This window comes from the organism of the source record quoted next, unplaced genomic scaffold (assembly GCF_019419815.1).
Source record: "Pyrus x bretschneideri cultivar Hongxiangsu unplaced genomic scaffold, Pyrus_bretschneideri_v1 Contig3, whole genome shotgun sequence".
NCBI classification, from domain to species: Eukaryota; Viridiplantae; Streptophyta; class Magnoliopsida; order Rosales; family Rosaceae; genus Pyrus; species Pyrus x bretschneideri.
Window position 1 is genome coordinate 3,300,073 of NW_025999612.1, and position 19,829 is coordinate 3,319,901.

The 19,829-nt window shown below is 39.1% G+C and overlaps 1 protein-coding gene across 1 annotated transcript; it reads right to left on the reverse strand.

The window, feature by feature from the left end:
• Positions 1 to 45: 45 nt before the first annotated feature.
• On the reverse strand, positions 46 to 951 carry LOC125479643 (ribosome-inactivating protein bryodin II-like). The gene has a single exon (XM_048589222.1). The coding sequence runs from the start codon at positions 949 to 951 to the stop codon at positions 46 to 48; it is 906 nt and encodes a 301-aa protein (XP_048445179.1).
• Positions 952 to 19,829: the final 18,878 nt, after the last annotated feature.

Consider the following 19,829-nt stretch of genomic DNA (forward strand, 5'->3'; position numbering starts at 1 on the left):
CAAAAAAACAATCCATTCAATTATAGATGGGATACAGTGGGCCGTCTATTTCTTCTTCTTGGCGAGGGTTGGCTTCTGAACAGTAACCTTGGACGTCCGGGCACTCTCACTGTTCGGTGCAGGAGGGTTGCCTCCGCAGTAAAGCAGGAACGCGACACTGCGAACGGCGTCTGAGTCAACACTCTTTACTAGGACAATACTATTGTCGGCTTTTCGGATCTGAACACACCCATTATTGATGAAGAGTAATTGATTGGCCGGTACCATCTGGATCTGCTCAGACAGATTAGACCAACTGTTTTCGAGGCTGAGCATTGCAGGGTCCGGCACAGCTGAAGTTCCGTCACGAATGCGGTCGCGGACTTGCCCCTGAATGTACCGGAACCTTGCGGCTTCAGAGACTATTTGAATAATCACAATAAACGCGGCGGCTTGGGAAGATGCAGATTCTGCGTAGCGCAACTGGCTGATGGCGTTATCTAGTTCTCCGGGTCCCAGCGGGATCCGCTCACGCATAGGTATGTTCTCATGTATACGTGACCCTGCTGCCCGGTTACGGTTTGTATTCTGTTGCAGTGCCTCCTGGGCAGCTCGGCCAAGCCCGAGGTAGTCCCCAGCGAAGGGCAAAGTAGTCCGCGTGGTGCCGGGGAATAATCTATGGAGTGGAGGCGGATGAGTTGCAGGATCTCGAAGAAAGTAGGAACGAGTACCGGCACAATAACCCACCACGTAAGCGTTCACCACATCGATTGCGACAGTTATTGTATAACTGTCGTAGTTGGTGAGATTAACAAGAACAAAGCGCTGGTCATCCGTCACATCTTGTCTCCGACGCAGCACCGGTATCCCATGTGATGTCGATCCTCCGGCTGTTAGTTGGGCTCGCAGAGCTTCTATGAAAGTTCTGTATGTCGTGGTGGTCGCATTCTTAATGGAGAAGGATAGTGCCATATTATAGCAATATGAACGAGGCAGATGAATGTAGCTAGATCTATCGTTTTTCCCTCAATCAGTTTAACCCAGGATTTATCAAAGTAATACAAGTGAATATATATATTTCAAAGTCATCTACCAAATATATACTTATCCAACGAGTTGACTCATTCACTCCGACCGCGTATTCAATATTGTTGGCTACCGGAGAAATATATAGTCAAGTCTATATCGTGTCCACTGTTCCATTTGAATGATTACAAGTACACCATGTGTCACTATATAAATGATGAGATATGTGTGTTAAAAAGTTAATAATTTTAAAAATAAAATTTCTCATCATTTATATAAAAACACGTGATGTACTATTCGTATTCCTGTTACAATAAAAAATTTCTTGTTATTCTATCGATCAAGTATAAAAGAGTAGAAGGACTTTTCAAATACAATGGAGTCGAGAATATCTTGATCTGTGGTCTCGAATCCGAAAGGTGTTCCAAGGCAGCCCAAAATCCATGGCGACCGTTGCTAGCGTCAGAGAGTGGGGTTTGGTTGGCCTCGGGTTCACTGTGCATGTTGTTATTGTTGGTGTTTATTAGTGTACTGAAGCTAAGTTTAAATTTTAAAACTTTTTGTCCTTAATTCCTTGTTTGGTAGTGTGTAGGGTTGTACCTTGAGCTCATATGCCAAGTGCACCAATTAGTTTCTTTCCTAGCTTATGGCTTACATGCCATTGGATCACCGTGTGTCACAATCTCATGGAGTCTTGTATTTAGGTTTGGATCTATGCCCCATTGAAGGTACCAATGAATGAAGTCGTTTTGGCATCATCATCATTTACACAAAAATGGAGAAGTTCATGTGAATTTTTCATCCTTTTATTTTTGTTCATATACCTCTTTGGAAAATACCTTTATCATAGCTAAAAATCAAACATTAAACATTAACATGGTATCAAACCTCAGGTTCTTTCACTAAGAACTGAGCATTCGATATGTGAGAAAGAGAAAAGAAGGGAACTCAACAAAGAACCCAGAAACCACCTTCAATTCAGGTCTCAAATGGTCAGATCTAGTGGGAATGTGTTGGAGCTCCCATATTCATATTGGTGTGAGTAATCTTTAGGAAAATATGAATGTGAATATTATGTAAATATTAGAGTCATTTATTAGGAAGGATATTTATTTGTGTCCCTTTTTGTTTCCTTGGAGAACAAGGACTATATGTTATCATATACCAAATTATGCAATGCATGAAAATTAAGCCATAAATTTCTATTTGGCATCTGAGCCTAACCATAACCCTAAATCCAAGTTCTACCGTGTTGCTACTGCTGCTGTATTCAATCTTGTAGAATCATGTTTCCTGCTGCGTTCTGTGCAGGAAACCTGAGCTGCAGGACTACTTCTTGCGTGTGTACTATGTTGCGTTGCTATGGCAGGAGGCAAGAAGAGCTCAAAACCGAAGTTTGAGGGTCATGCACCACCCAACAATTCAGTTTTGAGTCCCATAGTAATACAGAGTGATGCTTATACCGTACCAAGTACTATAAAGCTTAATGCATCAAATTATCCCCTTTGGTCCAAGGTATTAGACATGCATATTTTTGGGCGTGGAAAAAAGGGGTTTGTGACGGGAAGTATCAAGGAACCCAAGGAAGAGAGTGCATAGTATGAAACGTGGGAAACTAGGAACGCTATTGTGAAAGGGTGGTTGATTAATTCACATGGACCCTACTATCATGGGTTTCTTCATCCATCTCTGTACTGCTAAGGAAATGTGGAAAGAAGTTGTTCGAACGTATTATGATGGGTTTGATATCTCTCAGATTTATGAGTTAAAAGTAAAGTCATTCTGACTTTGACAAGAAGGTTGCCCTATTGGTGTATGCATTGCTGATCTGAAAGCTGTCTGGTACGAACTAGATCAAAGAAGACTAATCAAGATGGAATGCGCTATTGACTTGAAGACACTTCGAGAAGAAATCCAATTGAACAATGTCTATGCTTTTGTAGCAGGACTTGATGACATATTTGATAAGGTACGTAGTGATATTTTGAGAACATAAACTTTACCATCCGTCGAGGAAGTGTTTTTTGTTGTTAGCAGAGAAGCACAACGCCATGCTACTATATTGGGAAGAAGTAACATAGGTAATCAAGGAGGAATCCCGACACCCTCCGTGGCTATGGTGTCACGGCTGAAGGACATATTTGTAAAAACAAGTTCATTTAAGCAACATCTATGTATGCTATTAACAATTAAAAGGCGGAATCATGCTTGTATGCACTCAAAAACAAAACTTTACCCATGAAATTCAAAGCCTAGTAGTTGGGTAAACCAAGACTCAACTGAAGAACGAAGTGAGTTGAGAAATCTTATACCTTTGTTGATTCCTCTTTACATAAGCAAAGGCTAATCACCCAAGAATAAGGCCTTCATTCCTTGTTTCTTAGCTGTCTACTACTCAATGTGATTCATTTACTTATATGATTACCTTGAATGTGATTTGGAATGACTTCCTAAATCTCATTCATACTCTGGCTAGAGATTCTTAATCATATCATAGAGTATTCTCCCTCAAACAGTTTGAAGGTTAGAGATCCCTTGTTGCGCATTCACTTGCCTCTATGGCTAAGTGGCTTAACCCCTACTATGTTGTGGACATCCTCTGATAAAGTGACTTTGACATAGTCAAAGACCAATGATCTAACCACAAGACAACTATGATGCCTTAGGTCAAAGGACTACTTTGCATTATCCCAACCATGAGTTCTCATGTGACATGAGTATGAGAACTCCTTGTTGATTGTGTTCAGTGGACTCATTCTCTATTGAGCACCTATATGCTTGTCTTGGTGTTAGTCACACCAATGACTCGAGACCAGTCACTCTCCCTAAGAGAAGACATAGCACTTATTGATCTTAATGGACTGTCAATGCCCAATCAACAATCCTATGATTAGGACTATTTAGGATATGTATACCAAAGAGAATGATCTCATGATTCTAACTTCTTTAGATCACATTCTCCCAATTGCATATTCCTTGGACTTATTGTTTAAGCATATAACATTTATATGAGATGGCTTAAAACAATAATCTTTACCCTTTCTATTAAACTAGATTAGTTTAACATGTGAAATGTCTATAAAGTATCATCATATGATTGGTTTTAGGGCACATTTCCAACAATCTCCCACTTGCACTAGAGCTAATCAACTTGAACATCAATGATGATACCTTTTCTGAATTCATTTCAGAAATGGCTTTGTAGTAGGCCTAGACAATGGATATCTATATGTTATCCATAGAAGTAACCTTGAGAATAACGACGTCACCATTATACATGATTCTCAATCATGTGGTTCAGTCTCTCATTTAAGTTCGGATCTTGATGAGACCTTGATTCCTTAGCTTGAGCTATCGCCCCATTAGTGTCGTAGTGTCGATACACTAGAGACACTTTTTGGTTGAAACCAAATGGAAAGTTCATAAATGAGCTTTCTCATCCAAAAAACATTGTTGTAAGCTTCTATATGATGATATATTTTGGCATGATGGAACACACTAAAGTTATTACTTTTAAAGTTTCCACCCAAATATCTCTTTAATCATAATAAAGAGATATCCAATTATCTCTTCATCCAAAATGAAAAGACATCCAATGTCTTGCACTGATATCGTCTTGTATCGATCTTGGTACAACTCTTATCAACGTTTTTCATACAAAATATGAAATACGTAAATCACCTTTCTACGTAAGCATAAAGGATTCTATTTATGCATTATGCTTCTTTGGGAGTCAAAATGCTACATTCCCTTTTAGAAGAGCAATTTCCCAGTCTAACTGGAATTGTTCTTTCATTTGAAGTTTATTATTCGAGAAACTTCCTACATCTGTCGTCTATCAATAGGAATTGAGATAATCCAATTATATCTTGAAATCTATCATTGTAGATTTCCATCCCATGTATATAGATTATGTCTCCCATACACATTCTATCATTATAGAATGTTTAAAGTCATAACTTTAACGAAAGAAGAATTCCTTTCATTTCCAAAATTAATATATCACATATATGTTCAAATTTAGGAATACGATTAACTCCCACTAATCTTTGTAAACCTAGTAAACAAAAGATTCATCTAAATCTTTATGAGAAATCAAAGGATTTGATCTTTCTCTCATAAGACGCTTATAGCTCCCACTAGCTTACTAAGATTCATGATGGATGAATCTCTACAACTTACATGTCCTGTGATTCCTAGTCTTAGACATATATTATCAAGACTATCTTGATAATGGTTTTGGAAACCCCTATTATGTCCAAACATTGAATCACCGTTTAGTTGTAGCTAGCAATCTTCGAATTAATAGAAACTAAGACTACATCAAAGATGGTTTCTTCCAAGGCAACCAATCTTGTTGATTATAGTCACCTTAAGCTACCAATTAGCTATGAAGGTTTCATTATTTTGGGTCAAATGACTATACAATTTCCTTGAGTATATGTCGTATATACACTCAATGTAGTCATAAGGTTTTTCATTCTTATTTCTTTCGAATTAAGAGGTGCAACTCTATGACATAGTCATAAAGTTCAAACCATTCAACTGAGATGATCTATAAATCCTTCTTGATTACCTTGGAGTTTGTGGTATAGGAACTAGGTTGTTATATTTGTCGATCATCATCTTGTCTCTCAAAGAACCTATTCTTTGAGTTCTATCTTTCGTTCATTTGCTCTATCTTAGGGAAATGCTACCGTAGGATTACAATGAACTACCTAGCAAACAACATTTGTTAGTTGGTTTATAGAAGTGATATCCAAGGGTTAATTTAAGGATATCCCACAAGATTGTTCTCAAACAAATATTACTTATTAGCACACAACCCCAAATTTTAACACGATTAAGACTTGTCTTTCTTTCCAACTACATCCTATGGAGTCATGAAAATTTTGGAAGATCTTCTAATTGATCATATTGTCTTAGAAGTATATATCCTATATATGGGTAATTGATAACATCCAACGAATTAAATCTTATTCGAGTTCGTTCTTCTCCTAATGGAGAAATTCATTATCTTATGATGCTACTTTCTTTGATATCTTTCAAGGAAACTCTTCTAAAGTTTTATTTTTCCTTGCATCAAATCTAAGGAGGTAAATACTTTAGATGTCTTACTCATCAACTTACATTCTTGAATTCTTTGAAACCTTTTGCAAAGTATTCGGACTTGTGTTTATTCAAAATAAACAACAGTCCAACCAAGAGCGATGTTTGGTGGATGTCATATAACATGAGTAGTATTATGTTGTGGACAAGTGCCACTAACATCTAAGTGAATTAACTTCAACAACTTTGTGATTCTTTCTTCTTTTCAAAAAAAAAAAAAAAAGAAAAGAAAAGAATAAAGATTCGAACATTTCGCCCCTATACAATTTTAACAAGAAGGCATTGGATCCGGATCAAACGATAAAAAACATCCATCTATGACCAACTTGTAATTTATGTTTTAGAGGTGTCACAACTCAGTAGGATTAGTCATTACCTTGCAACCTTTTGGGTTTTAAGCATCATTATATTCTAACTAGTTAACACTACCACATCATCTCTACTACAGAGATAGGCAATTAGATTACAATAATCCAATTATTCATTAATAAAGAACAATGTTTTGTCAAACAAAACATTCATCCATCTCGTATAATGACGGAATTAAGTTCCTTTATTCAAATTGAAATGTAAAGACAATCTTTGTTTTCTATTTTCTTTGGTAGTTCATGTGAGGAAGTAAGTACCATCTGCTTTCGCAAAGATCTATATTTGATTCACATTCCGAACGTGAAGTACTTTCTCTTCTCTCATTAATCTTCTACTTCTTATTAGCCACACTTTTACAACGATTGTAAAACATAGTTACTAATACAAAATCAAACATTCAAGTAGAAGAACCAATTGTTTTGAATTATTCAAGAACATTTTACAACACCTTCAAAGGGTGTGTTCTTAACACTTGCAAAACATTTCTTGCAAATACCCCTTCCAATGTCCATCCTTTCATAAAGAAAGTTTGTTCCCCTGGAGTTTTATGCCTTCATCATTTGACTTCTCCATTGACTACAATAGTCATGGTCCCTAAATTCCCACTATCTCTCTTGAAACTTATTTCAATTGTGTTATACACATCAAACAATCTGGAGAGCGTGTGGTTATTGTTCACTATATAGTTTACTATAAACTTAGCGAACCATTTGGATAGAGACTCAAAGGTGAAGTCCTTGTCTAGCTACCGTTTCTTGAAGTGGTTTAACACTTCAACACTTAATGATTCAAAATCATCATAAGTCCATGTTGATGGACTATTTTTGTCAATCAACCATTATGTTCTAAACATGATTGCAAACTTTCAAGAGTTGTTCAAGGCAACTTTCATTTCTTCATGCAACAATTTGTAAGTGAAGAATCATGGCACATAAAGTGTCCTTTGTGCTTACTTCTCAAGTTCCTTGTTCATTTAACAAAGAAACAAGCACTAGTGTTTGCATTAACTAAGGGTTGTTCAAAGAAAATCTTATTTCTTCATACAATGATTTGTAAGTGAAGAACTATGACACTAAAAGTGTCCATGTCTTTGTGCTAATCTTCATAAATTCCTTTGTTCATACAACAAAGGAATAAGCATTGGTTGTTTGTGTAGTCCTCTTTATGATAGACTTATCTAACATATTCTTCCAATGATACATTATCAATAGGAAAATTGTGAGGATGAGACTACTTAGGTACATATACAATCCATTCAAGACAATCTATTGGATTGTGGTACCAAGTCCGGAAACTAAAGCCTTCGGCTTTTATGTGTCAAGTTTTGGATCAGTAAATAAATAATAACAAATATAAATTGATTGATTTTAAGCTATTTGATATAGGTCATTAAATCAAATAACACCATCCACTATTTTTGGCAAATTCCACATCCCTCATCGGAATTTGAGAGTTTTGGAGGAAACTCTTAATAGGGTATGGGAGGCTCACTATTATGTCGGCTAACATTAATAATAATGAGAGAGTACGCTTACTGATGCGAAAATTAACTTAACACACAAATTAACCCTCTTTTGACAATTGTAGCATATAAGTAAGTAGGGATCGTTCTTAAACCGGGGATTAGGAGGGATTGCTAAACACTTTTAATTGACTCAAATAACTAAAATTAAACTTTAAAACACTTAACTCAACTTAAAAGACTCAAAACAAGTTCACAAGACTCAATACAAGCTGAAAACACTCAAAACTGCCTAAAAACACAAATTGGGCAGATTTGACTCTAAACACAAACTTGGATGAAATTTGGTTCTAACTTGACTCAAAACTCTTAAAAACACAATCTAAAACATATTTGAACTAATTAGACACTCTAAAACAAATGGGGATTTGGTTTTGGGACGAAAATCAAACAATCAAAACAAGACTTTAAACTAGGCAGATTTGGACGAATTTGATGGAATTAAGTTGATGATGGTTTAGCTAAGAGGTCTTTCTCCACACATGGCATACTTGCATACAAAACAATCTCCAGTTGCTTATTCAATCATCATGAACCTCAACACCCCAAGTTAATTAGGTACGCTTAAATTAACTCTCAGATTTCCCTTAGGTCACTGAATTGAATGGAATTAGCGCATTGCAATCAAATTATTCCTCAAAAGTTCTCTATATGAAATCGCATAATAGAAAAACAATCAAAGATCATTAGGTTCTATGGAAATCATAAGTGTTGACGAGACATTCGTAACTATGAAAGCGCATAATTCTTATGCCAAGAATTTACTTAACATGATTGTGACTAATAACCTTAACTACTCATGAATATAAGTTCCCAATGATTAGGTGAAGTTTCCTTATACACTAGCATTAGATTTATGCATGCAAATTAAGTGTGCACTCTCAATTCATATACATAAACAAGTCTTAATTCAAATAGATAAGTAAATTGAATTCACCATTCATGAAATCACAACTGAAAGTAATCAAATCAGAATGCAAATATAGCCATGGTTTCGAAATTCCCCTTAGCCAAAAAAGGATTAGCTCTTCATACTTGCAAAGCAAAGATGCTTGAAATTAAACATTGAAAACACAAGAAAGATTACACCTAAACGTTCCAGCAATTCCAGGTTGAATTTGATGCACGGCTAGGCTTCCCTTCCTTTTCCTTGTTGCGGCACAAGTTGTGGGTGGTGGATTTGGGGGTTTTGAATGGTGTGTTCTTGTTTAGAAGGATGAATAATGGCTGATTATGGTGGTAGGGTGCGGTAGGTTATGTATGGAGGTGTATGGAGTGGATGGAGGATGAAGAATGGAGGCTAGGGTGTTGCGGCAAGGTGTTTTCTGTATAGCATCAGGCTTGTATGAATTTGTGGCTGAAAATTTATATATATAGTCCTAGGGTTAATTAGATTAGGGTTACAACTTAGCAGATTTTATGGATTAGGGCCCTAGGGTTCGGCACAAGCAAGTTAAATCCACTTAGGAGAGGGTTTGGCCCAATTAGTTCCATAAAAGGATTTGTATACCCAAATCCACAAGGATTAAGGCCTAACAAATCAGAATCCAAAAGGAAAAAGGTTTAGGAAATTCGTCCAAAATTGGACCTTCTAGAAACTAAGTGTTTTGTGGCTGATTTTGGGTTTTCTAGAAGAAATAAAAGGGGGAAGGGTGTGGCACCCTTTTAGGGTCATATAAGGCTTCTAGAAATTAGGTTTTTAGGTCCACTTGTAGCTAGGATTAAGGTGGAACAAGATTAGGTTAGGATAAGATAGGATAAGGTTGGATAAGGTTAGATAAGGTTTTGGATAATGTTTCCTCTTTTGAGCTGATTCCTTAGTCTTGACTTTAATTTCTTCCTCTTCTTATCAGATTCCTAGCCTTTTGAACTCCAAATTCGTCCATCCATCTTGGCCCATACATGTGCTATCCATTTAGTGCCCAAAACTGCTCCAAAATGCACCAAAATGCACTTTCTTGGTACCTTAACCCTTTGGACCTACAAACACACGAAAATGAGTTAAAATACTACATTAACTAAGAAATAATAACACAAATTCACAAGAATAAGCTAGCTAAGTCGCCTAAATATGCTCCTATCACTTACTCATTTGCAACTGATGGAATTACCCATCTTATTTGGCCTCTAGAGAATGCCTCAGAATTATATCATGTTGGCGTCATTGCACTTAGTTAAGTCATTCCCATCGTGCCAGTTCGTGTAAGGGTTCAAGCATAGCCTCAGAATTATATCATGTTGGCTAAACTCGTTGCCTACCTCACTTCATCATGTATGTATATAGAACTCCTCCTCAGTGTAAACACATATTTTGTACTCCCCCATGATAGGATGAAGTCGGTGTATGAGTCACAAATGATCGGAGCCTACCACGGTGGAAGGCCACGAAAAAGTGTTCAAAGCACTCTCACGCTTGTCAACTTAATAATGGTTTAGTTGAGGGTTTTAGGTCTCATCACATATTAGCATGCATTTTAATCACATTAAAACAATTTGGTCCAATCACAAACTATTGGTCCATGTGATTGACTTAGCAGTATATGATACTCCCACTATGCTTGTAAAACATTTTTTAAAGCAAGAGTATATAGTACTACTAAAATAAGTTTTGCATTCATTGATGGACTATATAGTTGCCTTAGTGCCTTAAGATGACTATGAACCTTTGATTTGATCCAACATGAGCCTAGTGTTGGATCTCAGTCTAGGGATAGTGATTGATTTTAGTTACGCGTTTAATCACATTAAGGCGTGTTTTCTTATTGGGCGCTGGACCCTACTACTCCAATTTCATGCATATCAAATAAAACAAGAAAGGAGTACTTCAAAGTAAAGAAGAGCTTATGCTCTTTTACAACATTTGATCAAAACAAATTACTTTAAAGTAAAGAAGAGCTTATGCTATGTTACAACATTTGATCATATCAAAATACAACCAAAATCTAATCTACACATTCCCATGGTTCAAACAAATTTGAAAGACGGCCATTCACATAGCTAAATTATCGTAGGCTTAGGTTCGTAATCACCATTTCTTTAATTAATTAACGCTTTAACTAATTAAACTTGAATGCAACATTGTCATTTGGTTTTTGCATCCATAGAATTGATTTAGATGGAGCTAAATGAAATGAAATCCAATTCTCATTTAAAGATGCAAAACTATTTTGTTCTCAACTAATTTGGGCCAAAAAGCAATAACCTCAACCATTGGGCTATATTGCAAAACACAAACTTTTGAGGTCACTTTGTAAAAACAAAAAAGTCCACTACTTCATGTAATTACAACTAGAACCTAAAAATTTCAACAAATGCAAAAACTTCGTTAAAGGAGCAAAACAATTTGTCCTTTAGTGATTTTGGGCCTTTACGTAAAAGTGTAGACTTTCGGGTCAAAGTACAAATACACAAGTATCAAAACTATATGTAATTGCATAAAAGCCCCAAAAGTACCCCCATTATAGAGGTGGCCGGTTTTGGTAGGTGAGAGTGAATGGATTTGTGGTTTGAAAGGTGATTGAAAGTTGTAAGTGGTTGGTATGGTGTAAATAGTTGAAAAGCAAGGTTCTGAAAAACACTAGGCGCTAGTCGGGCGGCGGGCTGGCACCTAGCGCCTAGGCGGCTAGACGGGGTCTAGGCAGGCTCCCAGGTGGCCTAGGCAGATTTAGGTAAATTTCTTGTATACCTTGTAAATAAGTGCATATTGACACTTACAAAAAATTATACTTGTATGATATCCATGGATAAGATAATAAAAGAATGATAAAATGCAAAAAGAGTATCCAACAAGTCCAAAATTTAAAAACACATTAAGCATATATGTCTGTTTGGGCCCAAAATAATATTATTGGGCTGAACTTAGGTTTATGTTCGGTCCAAAACTCTTCCAACAATACTATGGGTCATCTGGTGGTCATAAGTCGTTCAGTCAGGTTAGCCGAGTCCTATTACAAGAAAGATTAATCTGGGTAGGAGCGAATAAGTTGAATCCTAGTAATATAAGGAGTCTCAATGAAATGAGAATGCTGAGGTTTGAGAAGTGAATGTGGCCGGATAAAGAGGTTGGTGCAAAGTCCTAATGGAGGAAGGATTGGCTGAGATTTGTTTAGATTAGGATGAGGAATCCTAACCCAAGTATAGTTCTGGTTTAGCCATGACGAGGTTGGCTGCTATAAATAAGATGGGGGTGTATCATTCTAAGCCCCTCCAATTCAACACATAAACTGCCTTGCTTAAACTCTTGCTTTACGCGAAACTTCTCAACAACCTTGAGATTTTTGTTTTCTTTTTTCGCCAACACATTTTCAGTTTGGATAAACAACACTATTGCCGTAGAATCAGCCGACCCCGGAGCATCTTCTATCACATTCCGGCTCGGGCCCCTACCACATCTCGAGCTCTACTCCACCGTAGCATGATATTGTCTGCTTTGGGCCCTGACCACGCCCTCACGGCTTTGTTTTTGGGAACTCACACGAGAACTTCCCTGTGGGTCACCCATCCTGGGATTGCTCTCATGCGAACTTGCTTAACTTCGGGGTTCCTACGGAATCAGAAGCCAATGAGCTCCCAAAAGGCTTCGTGCTAGGTAGAGATGGGAATATATATATATATATATATATATATATATATATATATATATATATATATATAAGGCTTACAGGATCCTCACCCCTGGGCGATGTGGGATCTTACAATCCACCCCCCTTAGGAGCCCGACGTCCTTGTCGGCACACTTGACCAGGGATTGGCTTTGATACCAAATTGTCACATCCCGGCCTGGGTCCCCACCACATCCCGGGCTCGACTCCACCGTAGCACGATATTGTTCGCTTTGGGCCCAGACCATGCCCTTACGATTTTGTTTTTGGGAACTCACACGAGAACTTCCCTGTGGGTCACCTATCTTGGGATTGCTTTCGTGTGAACTCGCTTAACTTCGGAGTTCCTACAGAACCCAAAGCCAGTGAGCTCCCAAAAGGTCTCGTGCTAGGTAGAGATGGGAATATACATATAAGGCTTATAGGATCTTCACCCCTGGGTGATATGGGATCATACACCTTCAGTTTGGATAAACAGTACTGCGTCAAGACCGATTGATTACTTATCCAAGTCTTTGTCGAGAAGGATTTTCGAATCCTTATTGGCAGAGGTTATCTCATTAGCCTTCTCGGTGAAGTAGGGTGTTACAGATTACTGGGCTCGGCACATTGAACGTCGAGTTTGTTTTATGATTGGGTATTCACAAGTAAGTTTTAGAGTTCAACATTATGACGGTCGAACCACATTCACCATCAAGACATACATCTTTTTTGAGTATTTGTGTCCATATAGTTTGGTATCGGTTTGGCGTGCTTATACTCTTACGAATATAATCACTGTAACCAAACCCAACGTCAACGATCTGTAAACTTCGCAAGACTAGCAGCCTTGTCTTCAGGCTCTACAACCCGAAGGCCAAGACGTGTTTGTTCCTTAGCCGCAGTTGCAAGATCAAGAAGTCAGCAGCGCACTCAATGCAACATCAACATATTTTACTCATCGGCCGACGAGATGGTACGCCCGCATTAACCAAATGACGTAGTTAGCTCATTAGTTACTCGGCCTGTGCGCCACGTAGGTTTGGCAGTTTTTAGGGTTAACATTTTGGCACACCCAGTGGGACCCATTACTGAAGCTATGAAGTTCATGACCATTGAGACAAGGTCAGTAAAAAAGAAAATAGGGATAGGTAAATCATCAACTAACCTTTCACCTATGGTCCAAAACCCAGATCATGATGGCCTCTCACAAGTACAGAATCATCTTGCAGCCATCACACCATAAGCCACGAGTGTGACACGCTGAGAAAAGAAAGTTAGTCTTGGCGGATTGGCTTGTGATGCGGAGAACACCACCAGAGCGACAAAAGAAATTTTTGTCAAAGGAATAATCAAAGATTACGATGAAGATGGTGGTGAAGGTTATGATCCACCGATTAGATCTTTTCTTCGGAGAAGACTTGAAGGGCAATCTTAGATTTTCAGTTGAGAAGTAATGCGCAGTAATGGTGAGGCACATAACAAAATGCTCGAATTGTTGGTTAGTAAAGTTTACGATGACGGACCCACCGATCTTTCCCGGCAACTTCCACCTAAGGGTAATCTGGTATCAATGCTATAGGCCTAAACAGGCGCTCGGCTCAAAATGATCTATTTGGAAAAAAGAGGAAGATCAAGTAGTAGATCAGACGGGTCCGATTAAAGAAAGGAAATGGCATCCGTAGATGTGATCGAGGTCCAAAGAATGATCGACTTAGCCTTAAAAAAGGCGTCAAAGTTCCCAAAGTTCATCCATCCGTACCTAGCTTATGTAGAGAAGTTCGAATATCCTAAAAATTTCAAAATCCCAGACTTTTTCCTTTTTGGTGGCGAATTGTCCCTGTCTTAGTTAGAACATATGGCTCGGTTCACTGCACAATGCAGAGATGTTAATAGTGACTTCCATAAACTACGATTATTCAACTTCTCGCTAACAGGTTCGGCATTCGCTTGGTACATTAACCTCCTGCCTAATTTCATCCAAAGTTGGTAGGAACTGGTTGAGAAATTCCATGAACAATTTTATTGGCCGGGGATGGAAATGTCAGTTTCATCACTGGCTAGGATGGCTCAAACATCTGATGAGTCGCCAATGGAATACTTAACGAGGTTCAAGTCGGCCAGAAATTGGTGCCGAGTACCTCTCCCTGAGGTTGAATTTGTCAGAATCGCTATGAACGACCTAGATGTGGAATATAAAAAGGAGCCCCGATACGCTAGTGTGGACGCGACCAAGATAGTGATAGATAAATGGCACGTATGCAAGGCTTTGGCTCAAATAATTTCAAGGAGGCCAAAACCCGCTTAGCTTTTGAAGAGACAATGAAAACATCAAAAGTTTACACCTTTGATATCACCAAGGCCGATGCAATTTTCAACCAGTTGTTACTGGAAAAGATCATCAAACTTCAGCCAGGACATAATATTCCAAAGGCCGAAGAGCTAAAAGCAAAATGTATTGTAAGTACCATAACTCGAATAAGCATACCACAAACAACTACGTTGTGTTCCGAGATGCCATTCAAAGATGGATTGATAAAGGCAAGCTAAAATTTCTTGAGAAACAGATGACTGTCAATGTTGATCCCTTCCTTTCAGTGACAGCGTGGTAGATGCTCATTTGCCCAAGAACAAAGGGAAGAGGAAGGCCGAGTTCGTTCAAATACAGCATGTCCCAAAGCAGAATTCTCGACCGCGACTCAAGCTTGATCTATTTTCAAATGAACCATCCACCTACAGAGTTGTCGGGATCGGCCATAGTCGAATCTATGTCAGACTCCAGTGCAGAAGAAATTGATGGACTAATGGTTTTGTGCAGCCATTGTAAAACACGCATCGTCCTAAACGAACCAAAGGAGAAACTAGCTTAGGTCTTCACACCACGGTAACCATCCACAACCGTGGTAACACCTCCAAAGGTACTCGGTGCAGGCCAGCGCCAGAAAGGTGTTCGATAGGCTCGGCCCTCAAATACGAAAGGACGGTCTAACTTCAGCTAAACGACGTCTTGATTTTGATGTGTCATTTTATAACAAGGATTATTACTTTCATAACTCCAGCAGCTCGAGTTCATCGGCAAACAAAAAAACCTTCAAGCCACTTGAGCCACGAGACTAACATTGGTATAGTTATAATTCTCCTATAGGCATATATACTGCATTATCCAAATCTCAGAAACGTCGACGCCAAAGGATAGATTGCATGGCTCGATGACAGGGAACAAAGGCTATTTTGGCTACCAAATGGCAGCCGAAAGAAATTGCAGGAAGTGGAGACGACCGACAACACCAGGCAATCATGGCCGAATTACTTCACGGGAAAAAGGAAATTGGTTGCGACTTTGAAACCACTATTGAAGAATCCGAGAAGCGCATCAAACTTCTCTTTCAGCCCGGGGAGATGAAAGCCTAGTTCGAGCATTTCAATAAAGAAGCCGAAAGCAAGCTTCCCTCACTACCCCCGCAAGAGTCGTTAGTAAGAGTCTGACGGAATCTACACCCTCAATTTCTCGGAGAGTCTCTATAATACATGTGAGAATTTCACAAGAAACATTCTGCCAATGAACTATACGGACTACCCAAAGCGTGTCAATAAGCCCTCGACCTGGCCCTAACCTGCCATGACGCTGAACAGATTATCCAGAAAACCACCGATCCAACAATGAAGGCCATGTTCCAGCATATACGAGAAGCTCGGGTCCTCGGTTTTAAGGTCGACCTATACACAAATATAGACATTGCCGAGCTCCCTTTTTCTCTCGAAGACCTTCAGTATTTACGACATCATTTCAAAGTCTTTTCAGCCGTATCTCTCTTTGGCCTTACGATCGATGAGAAGGAGCGTGTGGTGCGTTTGGATGCTTACTCAAACATAAGGGACGCCCAAATCGTCTATGAAGAACGGGCTCATAAAACATTACAGGGAAAAAATCAAACCTCAGTAACGAACAAGCTCAAGGACGACAGTCGGCATGAAATAGGTTCAGTCGATATACCACGAGAGCAGGTACTCGATGAGGTGAAAGATGGTTAGGTTGAAAATACTCCAAAGTATGATACCGCACTCGATAACCCGGAGGATGATGACCAAGACCCGATAGGCCATTCAGTCCTCGAAAATATAGAAATCAGCATGGTCCATGTTTTACCTGCTAAATTTCAACCAACCACACACCAACCAAATTTCTTGGATGGGGACATGGTTGCCGAGGAAGCAACATAAGTCGATTTCATCGCCACCTAGGAAGATGGGCAAGCCAGTATGACAAACTTAAAGTAGCTTCAACCGTACTGTTTCCCCGTTCTTCTTTGGTTAATCTTCAACATTTGAAGCCGTTGTATGTTATAGTTTATATTGAGGTTATCCAATCTCCAAAATCTTCGTCGATTGTAGGGCTATGGTTAATATCATGCTCGTATCCATCATGAAGGCACTACGACGATCTAACGACTAACTCATTTCATCAAGAATAATTATGAAGAGCTTCGTCGGTGACAAGTCCCTAACCAAATAAGTGCTTCATTTGGAGGTAAGCGTTGGAGGTCGCAATTACATGACCACATTCTTTATCGTCGACTCTAAGACCGAGTATAATGCATTGCTCGGTCGGGATTAGATCCATCAAACAAATTGCATTCCCTCTTCATTATATCAGGTTCTTATCTTTTGGGACGACAAATCAGTTATGGTTTATCCGGCCGACAATCAGCTGTTTGGAGTCAATATGATGTAGGCATGGTATTACGATGATCGTGTCGGTTATATTACCTTACAAGGGCTAAACGAAGAAGGACGGCTAGCTCGATTTTCGGTACATAAAGTAATTGAGGTAGACGCTGAGACTGTCTATTAGGATTCAGTGAGACTTGGGTTGGCCAACCTGATCGCAGACATTGATGTATGAAGACAGCTAGGACAGACATCGGGCCGCAGTTTCATCTACCATGGAAAGACTGTTGGCCCATTGGTATGCTATTTCCCAACAACCAAATTCGGGCATAAACTGAGTTGAATTTTTGGCTGAAGGAGACAACGGCCCAATATTCTCACTAGACAAAGTTCAGGCTGCACCAGCCGAGCTCGAGGATAGTTAACCTCAAGTCAAAGATCCTTTAGTGGAAATAAAGGCTGGAACGGCCGAAGACTCACAGCCTTTGCTTTTTAGTGCTTTGTTACCCTAACATGTAAAAATTGAGTTTTGTAATTTGCTCAGACAATTTAAGGATTGTTTTGCTTGGAGCTACCATGAGATGCCAGGTTTAGATCGTACATTAGTCGAACATGAATTATATATCAAACCTGGGTGTAAACCATTCTGCCAACCATCTCGACGTTTCTCAACTGAAGTACAACTTGGCATAAAAGACGAACTCGTTTGACTTTTAAAGGTCGGGTTTATTCGGACAGCTCGATACATCGAATGGTTAACAAACATCATTGCAGTTTTATAGAAAAATGGTGCCTTGTGTATCTGCATTGATTTTAGAAATTTGAACCTGATAACTCCTAAAGATGAATATCTAATGCCAATTTCAGATTTGTTAATCGACGCGACAGCAAACCATGAGATCTTATCTTTTATAGATGGACATGTTGGTTATAACCAGAATTTCATCACTGAGGCTGATGTCCATAAGACCGCTTTTTGTTACCCGGGGGCACTCGGCACATACGAATGGGTCGTCATGCCATTCGGTCTCAAGAATGTCGGTACTGCATACCAATGAGCCATGAATACTATTTTCCATGATTTGATTGGCACTACCGTGGAAGTCTACATTGACAATCTTGTAATCAAATCACAACGACGGCAGACACATTTGGATGATCTCTATCAGGCTTTCATATGAATGCGCCAGCATAACCTTAAAATGAATCTCGCCAAATGTGTTTCCGGCGTATCAGCTGGCAATTTTTTAGGATTCCTTGTACGTCTAGTATCGAGGTAGATGAAAATAAGGCTCGAGCAATCATCAATGTTCCAACCTTGACGACTAAGAAACAACTACAGTCGTTGCTCTGCAAGATTAAATTTCTCTGTCGATTCATTGCCAATTCAGCGAGAAAAATGAAAGCCATTTCCACGTTCTTGAAACTTAAGGATTCTGACATCTTCGAATGGTGTGTTAAACACTAAGAGGCGTTTACCCAAATCAAGGTCTCCCTCATGACTCCACCCGTCCTGGTCCCACTACGACGTGGTAGACCTCTCAAGCTATACATCTCAGCGGCCGAAGAATCCATTGGATGTCTTCTTGCGCAAGACAATGATGCGGGGCCAGAACAAGCCATTTTTTATCTTAGCTGAAATCTCAACCCATCGGAGATTAATTATTCCGCTGTCGAGAAAATCTGCCTAGCCTTATTTTTCGCTACATCAAAACTTCAGCATTACATGTTTCCGTTGATCACTTAGGTCATTGCCTAGACCGATGTTGTTTGTTACATACTTACTCGGCCGATAGTAAAAGGACGAATCAAAAAGTGGAAAATGGCACTGTCTAAATTCAGTTTACAATATGTGCCCTAGAAAGCTGTCAAAGGCCAAACATTGGCCGATTTTTTGGCCAACATCCCTCATCATACAGATTTAGGGGCAATGATGTTGAAATCGGCATGGTGGAAACACGTGATAATTACTGGACGATTTACTTTGATGGCTCTAGTACTTCAGTCTCGGCTGGCGTTAGGATCGTTATTCAATCCCCAAATCAAAATCGTTGGTATTTTTCTCTCAAGCTTGATTTCGATTGTATAAATATTCAGGTCGAATACGAAGCCTTTATCATCGGCCTTGGTGTCCTACACGATTTGCGGGCAACTCGTGTCCTTATTCTCGGTGATTCCGAACTTGTGATTAACTAACTTAATGAGACTTTTCGTTGCATGAGTTGCACTCTGGCACCCTATTACATGGTTGCCAGCTATTTGGCTGAGTCTTTCGATGACGTTACCTTCAAACATATTTCATAAGTTCGAAACACTGACGCAGATGAATTAGCTCAAATAGCCTTCGGAGCACAAGTCCTGAGGGGCAAACTAGGCCGAGAAATACCTGTGTCACGACGAGCACATTGGCCTTGGTTAATTAGCAAGTTCTACAGTGTGATTGCATGATCCGTACATGAGTCATGTCCTTACTTTTGTTGTTGGAACGGAATGGCCCTATAGAGGTTTGCACAGTCGAGGCAATACCAGATGATTGGAGAAAGTCGATTATATGGTATCTTGACAATCCCAATGGC